The sequence below is a fragment of the Danio rerio genome, chromosome 11 (assembly GCF_052040795.2).
Source record: "Danio rerio strain M-AB ecotype USA chromosome 11, GRCz13ab, whole genome shotgun sequence".
NCBI lineage: Eukaryota > Metazoa > Chordata > Actinopteri > Cypriniformes > Danionidae > Danio > Danio rerio.
Genome location: NC_141031.1, coordinates 28,986,493 through 29,001,398, shown reverse-complemented (window position 1 = coordinate 29,001,398; position 14,906 = coordinate 28,986,493). Strand labels below are relative to the sequence as shown.

Below are 14,906 nucleotides of genomic sequence, written 5' to 3'. Positions count from 1 at the left end.
AAGAGGCTCTGTTCCTCTGTCAGGATGGAAAGGTCAGATTGGAAGAGGTGTGTGTGCGTGCGTGCGTATGTGTGTGTGTGTGAACTGAAAATTATACAAGCTCTCTGCTATCTGCAAGGATCCACACATTCTCATCTGACAGTCACATGAGTGGAGTGAGACGCACACAGATCAGTGTTTGGCAGAGGAAGGCATTTCTCTTTCAAAAGCCTGCACAATCATGAGTACTATTAGAGTTTTGTGGCTTTTTGATCGGGCTGTTATCTTTGAGGTTATCTTTACAGAATAACACTTTATTATTATTATTTTTAGACATACTGTAGTCAATATTGGAAGTGGATCAACATGTTTTTCCAAATTGTCCTGAGGAATGTTTGTTGTTCAATAGTTTTCATTAACCTTTGATGAAAAGTTTTGATCCACTTCTAATCTTGACCACTGAGTATGTGTAGCAAGATAAGTGGAAATGATCTCCGTGTGAAATATTGTGGCTTTTTATTCTTTTTTTTTTCGTCTTCATCTATGTAAAGCTGCTTTAACACAATCTACATTAAGTGCTAACAATGTTACAGGAATAAAGATGTCTTGACTGTTGAAGTCAGAATTATTATCTCCCATTTGATTTTTTTAAATATTTCCCAAATGATGTTTAACAGAGCAAGGAAATGTTCACAGTATGTCTGATAATATTATTTTTTTCTGGAGAAAGTCTTATTTGTTTTATTTCGGCTAGAATAAAAGTATTTTAAATTTTTTCAAACCATTTCAAGGTCAAAATTATTAGCCCCTTTAAGCTATATTTTTTAGAGGTTCGAACCAACGACCCAGCGACCTTTTTGCTGTGAGGCGACAGCAATACCTACTGCGCCACTGTGTCGCCCAATAGAGATATATTGTTGCTTTAATATATAACATGATTTAAATCAGCGTTTAGGCTCGATATTCAGGCACACTTCTGTTGGTCCTCAATCTGATAACCTGAGCTTTTGTTTTTTCTGATCCAGGAATGCAATACCTAGTTCAACCACTGGGTGTCACACTTACATACTGCACCTTAAAATTCATTCATTCATTCATTTTCTTGTCGGCTTAGTCCCTTAATTAATCCAGGGTCGCCACAGCGGAATGAACCACCAACTTGTCCAGCATGTTTTTACACAGCGGATGCCCTTCCAGCCGCAACCCATCTCTGGGAAACATCCACATACTCATTCGTACACACACTCATACACTACGGACAATTTAGCCTACCCAGTTCACCTGTACCGCATGTCTTTTGACTATGGGGGAAACCGGAGCACCCGGAGGAAACCCACGCGAACGCAGGAAAAACATGCAAACTCCAAACAGAAACGCCAACTGAGCCAAGGCTCGAACCAGCGACCTTCTTGCTGTGAGGCGACAGCACTACCTACTGCACCACTGCATCTGAATTACTCTGTAATTCATTTAATACTGAACTTTCAGGACCATTTATCCAGTTTTCAGTGTCACATGATCCCTCAGAAGCCTCTTGATTATGTTGATTTTATGCTATAGAAACATTTCTGATTACTATAATCAAACAGTTGTGCTGATTAATATTTTTGTGCAGAACAAACATTTAAGGATTCTTTGATGACTAGAAAGCTAGAAACAAAACTCGATGAACCACTTGGAGTTCAAACTTTCTAGTTCAACAGGAAATATGTTATGCATCATATGCATTCATTCATTCACTCATTCATTTTCTTGTCGGCTTAGTCCCTTTATTAATCCGGGGTCGCCACAGCTGTATGAACCGCCAACTTATCCAGCAAGTTTTTACGCAGTGGATGCCCTTCCAGCCACAACCCATCTCTGGGAAACATCCACACACACAGAAACGGCAACTGAGCCGAGGCTCGAACCAGCGACCTTCTTGCTGTCTTCTTGCGACAGCACTACCTACTGCGCCACTGCTTCGCCCCGCATAATATGCATATATACTTATAATGTCTCTGTACTAGTTCATGACACATTTTGTGGACAGCTATACATCATTTATTGTTTGGATTTTTGCACATTAATGATTAATGACTCATTCAGGTACATTAATGCTCTAAGGTGGAACAGCCTATTTGAACAGGTTGTGTGTCATACAATTATTGCTATGAATAAACAAAAGAAATACTTACGCCACACAATCACACTCATCATCAGCCAGAAAATGGTAAGTGCGATTATCTAAAAAAAAAAAGAAAGAAAATAAAACAACCCTCATTATTCCTTGCAAATTTACAATTCATCCTCAGCTGGCACCAGCTAACGTGTAATCAGCAAACAATCAGGAGATAAAAACAGGTTTGAGGTCCTTTGTTAAAACACAAGTGGGAGGAAAGAACAAATCATTTGTGCTCAAGTGCAAATACCAAATCTTTAAATAGTGTTTAGGAACAACCTGCTCTAAGTTCAAGGACCTCGGTATTGTGTCCCAAAATATGTCTGGATTTTTGTATGATGTCATAACGACGCTGGAGACCTGAGGCCTGAATAATGCATGGATGCATGAAGATACAATTAAGCAATGCACTCCCCAATAGCCTGGGGTTTTTACGCTTCAGCTCTGCATGAAGCTCCCAAAATCTACCTCTGATGGTTTTTTTGTCCATTATATAACTTAAAAGAGTGGGATAGATGCGAGTGTGTGGTTTACTTACGTGAGATGAGGTCAAAGCATTTCTTGTCTTCTAGACTGGGCTTGACTTGGCAGGTGAGGAGGTTGAGTTTAGCTGGTGATTTATTGGGCTGCAGTGAAGAGGAAGAATATAATCACTTACATGGTATGACTAAAGGCCTGTCTGCCAGCTTTGTGTATGTCTCGTTCGTTTTTGTTGTGTGAATAACAGTCTTGGTTATGGTCAGTCATAATGCAAATAGGTAAAATCAAAATATTAAAATAAATATGAATAATTATGGGAATATGAATAGATATATAAGCAAAAATACAAAAAATGTAGAATAAATAAATGCATACATGAGTAAGTGAAAAGGTGACAAATAGCTAAAAAAATAAATAAAATAAAATAAATACATAAATGAGTAAGTGAAAGGTGATTAAAACAAATAACTAAAAAAATAAAAATTAAAAATTAAATAAAATAAATACATAAATTCATTCATTCATTTTCCTTCAGCTTAGACTCTAAATAAACAAATGATTTTAAAATGCTTGAATTAAAATATTAAAATATATGATTACGAACATATAAATTTGCGACGCAGTGGCGCAGTAGGTAGTGCTGTCGCCTCACAGAAAGCAGGTCGCTGGTTCGAGCCTCGGTTTCCTCTGGGTGCTACGGTTTCCCCCACAGTCCAAAGAAATGTGGTATAGGTGAATTGGGTAGGTTAAATTGTCGGTAGTGTACGTGGGTGTATGAGTGTGTATGGATGTTTCCCACAGATTGCAGCTGGAAGGGCATCCACTGCATAAAACCACTGGATATCATTCCGCGGTGGCTACTCAGGATTATTAAAGGGACTAAGCCAAAAAGAAAATGAATGAATGAATGAAACATATAAATTCACAATTTTACTTACTAAGGAAAAAAACTTCTAGTAAATATTGTTTTTAAGCTTCAAAATTCAGTTTTGCTATTCCAGAAATAAATTACATTTTAAAATATGAAGTAGACACATTTAATAAACATAAACAGTAATACCAGTAGACACCCCAATGTTTAGAATGTAATTATTGTAGGTATATATACACACACACACACATACACTCAATGTCCACTTTATTAGGTACACCTGACTAACTGCTTGTTAACGCAAATTTCTAATCAGCTAATCACATGGCAGCAACTCAATGCATTTAGGCATGTAGACATGGTCAAGCTGATCTGCTGCAGTTCAAACTGAGCATCAGAATGGCAAAGAAAGGGGATTTAAGTGACTTTGAACATGGCTTGGTTGTTGGTGCCAGACGGGCTGGTCTGAGTATTTCAGAAACTGCTGATCTACTGGCACAACCAACTCTAGGGTTTACAAAGAGTGGTCCGAAAAAACGAAAATATCCAGCGAGTTCTGTGGGCACAAATGCCTTGTTGATGCCAGAGGTCAGCAGAGAAGGGTGGACTGGTTCGAGCTGATACAAAAGCAACAGTTACTCAAATAACCACTCGTTACAACCGAGGTTTGCAGAAAATCATCTCTGAAGGGACAACATGTCTAATCTTGAGGCGGATGAACTGCAGCAGCAGAAGACCACACGGGTGTCATTTCTGTCAGCTAAGAACAGGAAACTGAGGCTACAATTTGCACAGGCTCACCAAAATTGGACAGTAGAAGAGTGGAAAAGCGTTGCCTGGTCTGATGAGTCTCGATTTCTGCTTTGATATTCGGATTGTAGGATGGATCCATCCTGCCTTGGTATCAACGGTTCAGGCTGGTAGTGGTGGTGTAATGGTGTGGGAGATATCTTCATGGCACACTTTGGGCCCATTAGTAACAATTGAGCATCGGGTCAACGCCACAGCCTATTTGAGTATTGTTGCTGACCATGTCCATACCTTTATGATCACTCTGTACCCATCTTCTTATGGCTACTTCCAGCAGGATAACATGCCATGTCATAAAGGGCAAATCATCTCAGACTGGTTTCTTAAACATAACAATGAGTTCACTGTACGCAAAGGGCCTCCACAGTCACAAGAACTCAATCCAATAAATCACCTTTGAGATGTGGTAGAACGGGAGTTTGCTTCATGGATGTGCAGCCGACAAATCTGCAGCAACTGCATGATGCTATCATGTCAATATGGACCAAAAACTCTGAGAAATATTTTCAGTACCTTGTTGAATCTCTGCCATGAAGGATCAAAGCAGTTCTGAAGGCAAAAGGGGGTCCAACCCGGTATTAAGGGGTACCTAATAAAGTGTCCGGTGAGCATGTATGTATATAAGAAAAGTATAATACTTCCAGTCCAGGACTAAAATGCTAAATATAGTGTGCATGTTTTATGTATTGGTATGCATAGACCAATAGATGCATAGATGGTTTACAAACATGTATGGGAATATTTGTTTGGTAAACTAAAGAGTTGATGCCTGAAATTAAAATAAAGGCACTAATTATGGTACCTATCAAAAATAAGTTGCTGCAGTCCATAATAGCCTGTTATAGAGCAAGGAACAGAATTCATATCTCGGATGTATCCCCATTCTATCACAGAAAGAAGCAGAGGAAAGAAACTGCGCTATAGGGTGATGTGAGCACTCACAGTTCCATGAGCGATGGTGAGATAGCAGTTCTGCACAGTACACTTCCTCTTCTGCCACATCTTCCTCAACCTAGCAGACAAATGAGCATCCACATCACATTCTCCTCAATCAGCACAATGCTATACAGAGAATACCAGGACTATGTGTCCCACCAAACATAAATAATGTGAAACGAAGGCCTAACAGAGCATTTCTAAAGGGATTTATCAGAGAAAATCTAAATGAATGTGTGGATTGTATGTCATGTCTGAAGAATGCTGTATCTGGGAACACAAAGTTGATGATATCTTGGCCATTAACTACAACATAAATGCATTTACCCATCACTCCTCTTGTAGAGGTAGCCGGATTTCTCTGTACCATATTGCTTGTTGCCTTGAAGCTGATGCATGCTGTATACGGTCTGTCTGCTTAGAGAATCCTGCACAACAGAAAGATGAAAAAGGGGAATTCATGGTTTGTTTACTGTATGATGCCCAACGGAATTTAAATGCTTGTTTGTATGAAAAATTGCATACAATAGGTAGTTCCTGTATCATTTTCTTTCTTTTGTGGGAACAAAAATAAGGAGAAGTTTAACAGAATGTTCCCGTTGCTCTTTTTCATACAATAAAAGAGGATGAGAAGTCTAAAACAGATAAAATAGAACTTTTGCTTTTAAAACAGTTTCTTTTTTTGTTCTGCTTCATGTTTCACATTGCTCATAACAGATCCTTTGGAAGGACTTCAGCTAGGCATGGGCTGGTATAAGATTCTGATGTTATGATAACCTTGGGGGGAAAAAAATCACGGTTTTACGGTATTGTGATTTCTGTTCTAAAATATATTCTTTTTAAATGTCTGAGTAAAAAACTAAAACCTTTTCCCCTTTGAACACAATATATTTTAGATTGTCAGGCTAAATAATTCAAATCAATCATTGACTTCTGTTGTCTTCATTAGTTTCAAAAACACTGATTTCTTTACAATTTAAAACAGCATCTTCAACATTTTTTTTTTGCTGGAAATATTGTTGGTTTGAAAATAGATTTTGTCCCATGCACTACTTTAGATCAGTCATATCACTAATATTACTGGTCGATAAATGGATAAAAATGGGATTGTTTACTGCTATGAGAAAAATTCTGTCCATTTGTGTTTCTATCTTCTGTTGAACACAATCCGGTTATATTATTATTCTTTCATTTACCAGTATTAGATATAGTGGAAGATGTTGGGGGAAAAACAGCCATTGACTCCATTTTTGTTTCTATACACTATATGTTTATGGCAGAGTTTCCTTTGCATTCAACAGAAGAAAGAAATTCATAAAAGTTTAGAACCACTTATAAGTGAGTAGATAGTAGGGAGATTTTAAATTTGGGGTGAACTATCCTTCATGAAAGCACTAAATAACAAAAAGTTATTTGCTTTATATATATATATATATAATAACTACCAACATTTCAAGAGCCCACACTTAGCTGATGAATGATTTTACGCTTGGTTTGTATGCTCTCCCGGGAGTAATCCTTGAGCTTAAAAGCTTCTCGAGCCCTGGGCTCCCTCCTGTTTGTAGGGCGAGAGGGGAAATTGAGTTCAGGTAGAACTCGATTTTGTTTTATTTGTGGCTAATGACAAATTGCTGTATGAGGAAGAAATAATGATGGCTAAGAACTTGACAATGGGGCGTCACAGGAATCAGTCTCATGCTTTCCACTCCTCCATGATCCTTAGTAAGAATCCATAGTAAGGATTAGAACCAGTGACGTTCTTGCTGTTAGGCAACAGTGCTAACCACTGGACCGCCGTGCTGCCAAATCTAAGAAGAAGGGGGAGGAATCGGGGAGGAAGGGGGGATTCTTAAGACTGTGCTAGGAAGACTATGGGCATTTATAGTGACTTAGGAAGCATCTGATTGGAGAATTATTGCGGGTCTAGCCGTTGTCAATCATAAGCACATGATTCTCTCGAAACTAGTTAATAAATAAACTTCACTTATTATTCACTTGGGTGCAATGTTGATACAGTATGCATGCATTGCCATCTCCAATTATTCACATGAACCTTTTTTCTTCCAAAACCACCTCAAGAAAGCGTAAAAATGATTTGTAAATAAAAAACATTGACATTTCCATCAATGGTTTCTCATGCAATACTTCAAAATGTGCACTAACACAGGGTGATGGAAACCCAGCTTAAAGACAAGATCAGAGTTCTCTTTCATGCTATGAAAAAGAGCATTGTGAACATTTTACAAAATATCTGCTTTGTGTTCCATGGAAGTAATAAAGCACACTTCATATTTTAAATGTCATACTTTACACTGAAATAAGGGCTGCAATGATGACAGAGGTCACATTTTGAGTTAATGAAAAGTCAAAACTACTCAAAGCTGAGAAGAAAAAAAGGTCACAGAAAGGTCAGTCATGCAAAGAGGTGCAAACACTGAGAGGAAGAACTGGCTCACACTTATGAAGAAGAATTAATGGACCACACGCATGCAGGAAATGCACATTAGTTGACCACCACGCATGCAGTGATAAATTCAAATTTCAAATTAATACAATTTAGGGACATTTTAAAATTTCAATATCAAGTTATACTTAAACATTTATTAAAAACACACACAAACAAGTATACACAGTGGTTATCGCATTTAAACAATGGATGTCTATGTGACAAGTGTACATGTAGTGTGTATTATGGTTGGAAGATGACCACATGCTGTTTACAGGCTAACTTGTACTTAGCGTGAAGGATTCCAAATATCAACAGCTTTCAGAAACAAATGCATGATAATTGGACATTTCTGCAGCATGATTTGACAGAAAACTGTTATATTCTTCTTGAGAATGTCACACTATATTTCACACGCTCTTTTTTTCAACAAAAGTGAGAAACAGTTCACATGCAAGTGTTTATAGGAAATTAGGTCAGTAACATGCTTCTAAAAACTCTACTTACTCTTCTGGACTGCTATTTTGCCAGTGAAGCATTTAGAAACATTAATATGTTAACAGGCGTTCTTCCAAGCAAAAAGAAAATATTTTGATTGCAAATATACACTGTTCCCTGTCCATCATACTATGGTAAATTATGGTAAATACTTAAATAGGAGTAACAAATAACTCTATAAGATCCCATCTATTTATTACCCTGACACATAATGTGTACCGCCATGTTCTGCAACATAAAATGTTATTGATTTTTCTGGAGTGAATCAATAGTGGTGTGTGACCTCGAGAAAAGAAAAAAAGCACAGCAGTGGGTTTAACATATGCTGCAGTCCTATACCATGAACAACTGAACACAGAGCTGCACTTTACTCATATTTCACTGCAGAAATACTGTCGGAAAGGTGGCCAGGACAGTTTTTCCACAACAATTTGTTTGACTTTTTTATTGTGTAAACTGATGATCTTCATTTTCTTTTGGTGTAGTCCGTGATTTTTCAGGGGTCGCCACAGTGGAATGAACTGCCAACTACTGATGGTAATTAGTTCAAATGTAAAATAACTTTGCGGTCATTTAGAGCCTTTTTTTGATTATAATTATTTTATATATTCCACACAGTACATTCTCAGAAATGTACGCAAGCTGTCATTGGTGGTACCTTTTCAAAAAGTACAAAATTGGACCTAAAAAGTCCATATTAATACCTCAAGGGTACATATTATTACCTGAAAAGTAGAAAAGTGTTCCTTTTAAAATTTTTAGTTACTAATATAGACTTTTGAGGTACCAATATGTACTCTTTAAGTAAAAATGTTTACCTTTTGAAAAGGTACCACCACAGTGACAGCTTGCGTACCATTATTTCTGAGATTGTACCAATGTTTTTTTTATATAAATTTAGCGGAATAACTCTCATTTAAAACATTGGAAACATTTGTTAATTTGACCAATAGTAATTTTCTGAGGAAAAAAAATAACTTAACATGACAATTTAAAATTTGGAAGAAATGTTTTTGAACCTCTTGAATAATAAAACAAATATTACATTTTACTCAAAACTAGCAAAAGACAAAACAACCTCCTGGAAAGCTGTGAAATGCATTGCATAAAAATGAGTATTGAACATTGTTATCATTTATTAATTTTTTAGTTATGTATTGTTATGATTTGGGCCAACACAGTGGCTCAGTGGTAACTTAGCACTGTCACCTCACAGCAAAAAGATCACTGGTTCAGGTTCTGGCTGGGCCAGTTGGCATTTTTGTGTGGAGTTTGCATGTTCTCCCCATGTTCACTTTGGTTTTCTCTGAGTGCTCGAGTTTCCCCCACAGTCCAAAGATATGCTGCACAATATATAATATACAACTACATGCACTTCCTTACAAAATCATTCCAATGTATTGAAAATGATTAATTCTTTCCAAATAGACATATTCATTTTATCTGGTGAAATTATATAGCCAATATCGCAATATATAGCATAGAAAAATAAAATATTGCAATGTCAGTTTTTCAATAACGTATATAAATATTGTATAATATAAAACATTTGCTGGATAACTTGACGGTTCGTTCCACTGTGGCGACCCCAGATTAATAGACTAAGCCGAAGGAAAATGAATGAATGAATGTTATAATTGATTTTTATAACAAGTAATTTTAAGGTAAAGCATTTTTTTAAACAACTTTTGTGAAAATGAAATCAAAATATGGATATTGTTCCATTGTCATTGGTCATAACAGATATACTAATTTACATATTTATTCTAGGGATGGCCGATACCAATATTTTTGTTTCCGATCCGATATCAAGTATTTCAAGACAACTATCATCAATACAGATATCGATATCAATACCAATACTTAGGCTTAATGAAATATTTTATAGTGATTTATTTATGATTATCACCTTTATTATTATTATTATTATTATTATTATTATTATTAAATAAAACACAAGACACATGATTTCTTTTTACATTTATTAAAAAAATCTCTTTTTCTAATTGCTGATGCTCTTTGGGAGTCATCTAAGAAATATAATATATATTCTTAAAGGTCTCTTACAGGCATTTGAAAATATATAATAGTACATCTCTCCCAATTATTACGTGTACCTAAACTTTGTATTTTATTTGATAAACAAGTTTATTTAAAACTATTTAAACTAAACTACAAAAAATATATAAATAAAATAACTCTAGATTATATTTCGTTTACATACAGTCATGTTGACCACAGCTCCGCTCTCGAGTTTTACAGCCTGCGCTGGGTGTGTGTGGTGTCTGTACTACTGTGCTGTGAGCTAACGCTGACCTATTAGCGGAGATACAGCGGAAGAATATTATAGTTCCCATTCATGTTTCTATTTAAATAAATATGTATATAATATGTGGCGCTATTATTATTGAGATATTCGAAAATCTCTGATCGCTCAGTAAGAAAATCCCCCAGAAAAGATCAAGACTTTTACTTAAGTATCGATCCTTTTGATGAATTCCCAGTAGCAAAAATATTGATACTTCAAGATCAATCCGCCCATCCCTAATTTATTCTACATTTATATATTTGTACTGCTGAAAAATTGTTGAAAGCTTAACATTTTGAAATATGCCATAGTACTAAGATTTAAAATGACAATTAATTTGTAATTTTGGGCTGTGCTGTGATCCTTAAATACAGTCTTTTAATATCTGTATATCAAATACCAAACTATTGGTATTATCTAATAAGTAATAAGCTATTAATATAAGCTAAATAAACTACTAATTTGTTGCTTTTTAATAGTTATTTAGCTAGTAGATATTGAGTAGGGGGCAAGGCAGTGGCGCAGTAGGTAGTGCTGTCGCCTCACAGCAAGAAGGTTGCTGGGTCGCTGGTTCCAACCTCGGCTCAGTTGGCTTTTCTGTGTGGAGTTTGCATGTTCTCCCTGCTTTTGGGTGGGTGTGCTCCGGTTTCCCCCACAGTCCAAAGACATGCGGTACAGGTGAATTGGGTTGGCTAAATTGTCCATAGGGTGTGAATGTGTGTGTGGATTTTTCCCAGAGATGGGTTGCGGATGGAAGGGCATCCGCTGCGTAAAAACTTGCTGGATAAGTTGGCAGTTCATTCCCCTGTGGTGACCCCGGATTAATAAAGGGACTAAGCTGACAAGAAAATGAATGAATGAATGAATATTGAGTAGGATTAGGGAGGTAGAATAAGATCATACATAATATATGTACTTTATAAGTGCAAACAATCAGCCAAAATCTGAATAATAGGCATTGAATAAGCCACTAGTTAATACTGAGAATTGGAACTTAAACTAAAGTGTTCCCAAAAATCCTTATACTGTAAATATTTACACTGCACTTTTATGCTTAAAACCCTTTTTTCATTTAACCTACATACAGTAAAAGCAATCAGTTAAACCATGCGAGATCAAGCACAAAGAAAGTGTTAGAAAAACGTGTTTAGAAATTGTAAACTGAGCAGCTGGCAGCGTAGCAAGGGAAAGCAGGCATGTGAAATTTGTGTGCAGAAAAATGTGTGTGTAAACGGAGCAGAAATGAGGTGTGAATAGACAGTGTCATCGTTTACCTCTTTGAATTCGGGCAGCAGAGCCGGTCTGAGCTGATCTCGGAGAGAACAGAGCTGTCTCTTCTCCTCATCCTGCTTATGTTTGATCTGTAAAACACACACACACACACACACACACTTAAATTCCTCCAAACACATCCTACACATCCTCTCCTCCATGTTCGCTCCTTCAGTCGTGTTTTTCTAAGCGTGATTACTGTGGCTTTGGGGAGACACAATGGTGCTTTCATTAAGTCGTCTGTCACTCAGAGCATCAGTGCAGCTGAAAGAAGTCATCTGCTTTATCAGACACAAACTCGTCCTTAACCGGGATTTACTGTTAGCTGCTGCTTACACTGCTGATTTTACCCCTGATTGTGTCAGTGTGTGGTGGAGGCTGGTAACCTTGATGAGGCCTGATCCAAGCAAACAGAAGCACTCTGTTGTGCTCAACAGTGAAAAATCAAGGATTTTAAAAGAAAAGAAAAATTATTTGTACATTCAAGAAATTGTTGTAAGTGTTGTAAGTTTAAGTATATATATATATATAATTCAGGGGAGCTAATGATTCTGACCTTAACTGTATAAATAAATATATGTCTATATAAATGTCTAATCACCGAATCACATGGCAGCAAATAAATGCATTTAGGTCAAGACAATCTGCTGCAATTCAATCCAAGCGTCAGAATGGGAAAGAAAGATGATTTAAGTGACATTGAACATGGCATGGTTGTTATTGCCAGACAAGCTGGTAAGAGTACTTCAGAAACTGCTGATCTACTGGGATTTTCACACACAACCACCTCTATGGTTTACAGAGAATGGTCTGAAAAAGAGAAAATATCCAGTGAGCGGGAGTTCTGTGGGCGCAAATGTCTTGTTGATGCCAGAGGTCAGAAGAGAATGGCCAAACTGGTTCGAGCTGATAGAAGGTAACAGTAACTCAAATAACCACTCGCTACAACCGAGGTATGCAGAAGAGCATCTCTGAACATACAACACATGGAACCTTGAGGCGGATGGGCTACAGCAGCAGAAGACCACACTGGGTGCCAATCCTGTCAGCTAAGAACAGGAAACTAGCTTTATTTTAACTTTATTTCAATTAACAAAGTTGTTTTAAAAGGCTAAGTTAAGTTAAGTTAAGTTTGAGTACCATTATTACTGAGAGTGTAGGCAATTTATTAAAAAAATCCTGCTTCATAATAGCAATAATTATTATTATTATTACTATTATTATTATTAAGTAGGATAGTTCATTTATTTTTTTATTCATTTATTTTTTTAAGTCCACTTTTACAACTTTCAAACCACTGCAAAAATGTTCTAACCAACATGCCCATGTCATATACAGTACAGATACAATTCTTAATAAATAACCTACTATAAATTAAAAGCATTAACATATGTTATATATTTTTGTTTTCGCAAGCTTTGGAGACCTAATATAAATTCCACTTTTAAATTAATAGGTCACCTATAGCTTTCGCCATGAACCACGGCTGCGTTCAAAATGGCATAAATGTTTTCAAATTGCATTAATAAAGGAACGCAATTGTTAATATGAAGACAGCTAAATCTCATTTACTCATTTTCTTTCTGGCTTAGTCCCTTTATTAATCTGGGGTTGCCACAGTGGAATGAACCACAAACTTATCCAGCGTATGTTTTATGCAGCGGATGCCCTTCCAGGTGTAACCCATCACTGGGAACATCCATACACACTAATACACACACGTAAACTACGGACAATTTAGCCTACCCAATTCACCTACACTCAAAAAAATCAACTAGGCATGTATTGGATTTACAAAATAAAAATTTGTCAGATTGAAAAGAACAAATCAAGTTTACGTATGTTAAATGATTAATTCATGTTATTTGAAACTGAATCAAGAAATAATCAAATGAATTTTTTTTTTTTGTTAAATAAGTTTTATTGATGAAGACACAGATTCAAGACAAAATTAATTCTGTTTACATATTTTGTCCACATATAACATAGGCACAGCAAATAAGGAAAATTAAAAGGAGAAAATTAAAAATTAAATAAATAAAATAAAAATAAAATCACCCACCCACATAACAAGCAAACTTGTTACAAAGACCTGTTTGAAAAATAGAGTATGATGACAAAGCATGTTAAAACATTACAGAAATGATGCATTATTATGAGTTTTTTTTTTCAAGGTAACAGATAAAGGGATTCCAAATTTTGTCAAATTGTTCCAGTTTTCTTTTCAAATAGTATCTAATTCGCTCCAAATGTAACATAGAAGCAATTTCTCCAAGCCACAGTTTACATGTAGGGGATTCCTTTTTTTTCCAAAACAGTAGCAGTAGCTTTTTGGCAGTAGTTAAGCAGTATGAGAGCATTTTATGTTGTGCATTTGACAACAAATGTGTTTGTTCAGAGAATCCCAGAATTACAAGCATTGGATCTGGTTGTAATTGCAACTTCAACACTTCGGAAAGCACATCAAAAATTCCATTCCAATAATTCTGTATCTTAGAACAAAAAATAAAACTGTGAGATAGATCCGCATCTGATGAATTACATTTGTCACAAAGAGGTGAAATATTTTGGAAAATTCTATGTAATTTTTTCTTTGAATAATGTAACCTATGAATTATTTTAAATTGAATAAGACAATGTCTAGAATTAATAGATTGTTTATTAATATCCTCCAAACCTGATTGCCACATTTCTTCTGAAATTTTCACTCCCAATTCTTTCTCCCACTCTTCCTTAAAACATTTTGTGGAGGGGGAAGTAACAGATAGTAGTTGTTCATAAATTATTGATAATGGTTTTTTACTACCTTTACACCAATCTAGGCATTTGTCAAGGATGGAAGGGGATGTACTATCCAATGAAGACGTATGGGTATGTATGTAGTTCCTTATCTGTAAAAATCTGAAAAAATTATTCTGAGGGAGTTTAAATTTCTGCTGTAATTGGTTAAATGAAGCTAGATTTCCATCAGCGAAAAGATCTCCTACAGTATGTGCACCCATTTCCTTCCATTGCGTAAAAGTTCCATCTAATGTAGATGGTATAAATGATGGATTCTTAGCAATGGGAGTTAGAAGAGAAATTGACTTTATCTTAAAATGGTGTTTCATCTGTTTCCAAATGCGATGCATATTCCGAATTAAGA

General features: G+C 36.0%; 1 protein-coding gene across 7 annotated transcripts in view; it reads right to left on the bottom strand.

Moving 5' to 3' along the window:
- unm_sa1614 (un-named sa1614) overlaps window positions 1-14,906 on the bottom strand; it is a 91,546-nt gene that overhangs the window by 36,649 nt on the left and 39,991 nt on the right. For 6 of the 7 annotated variants that reach the window (XM_087273750.1, XM_087273751.1, XM_087273752.1 and 3 more), the window contains exons 9-13: window positions 11,764-11,850; window positions 5,565-5,665; window positions 5,244-5,313; window positions 2,679-2,766; window positions 2,157-2,205 (exon numbers count right to left, since the gene is read on the bottom strand). In XM_087273750.1, coding sequence (XP_087129876.1) covers window positions 2,157-2,205; window positions 2,679-2,766; window positions 5,244-5,313; window positions 5,565-5,665; window positions 11,764-11,850 — 395 coding nt within the window. Of the gene's footprint in view, window positions 1-2,156; window positions 2,206-2,678; window positions 2,767-5,243; window positions 5,314-5,564; window positions 5,666-8,190; window positions 8,203-11,763; window positions 11,851-14,906 lie in introns of all 7 variants that reach the window. The other variant, XM_087273748.1, reaches the window with a different exon arrangement.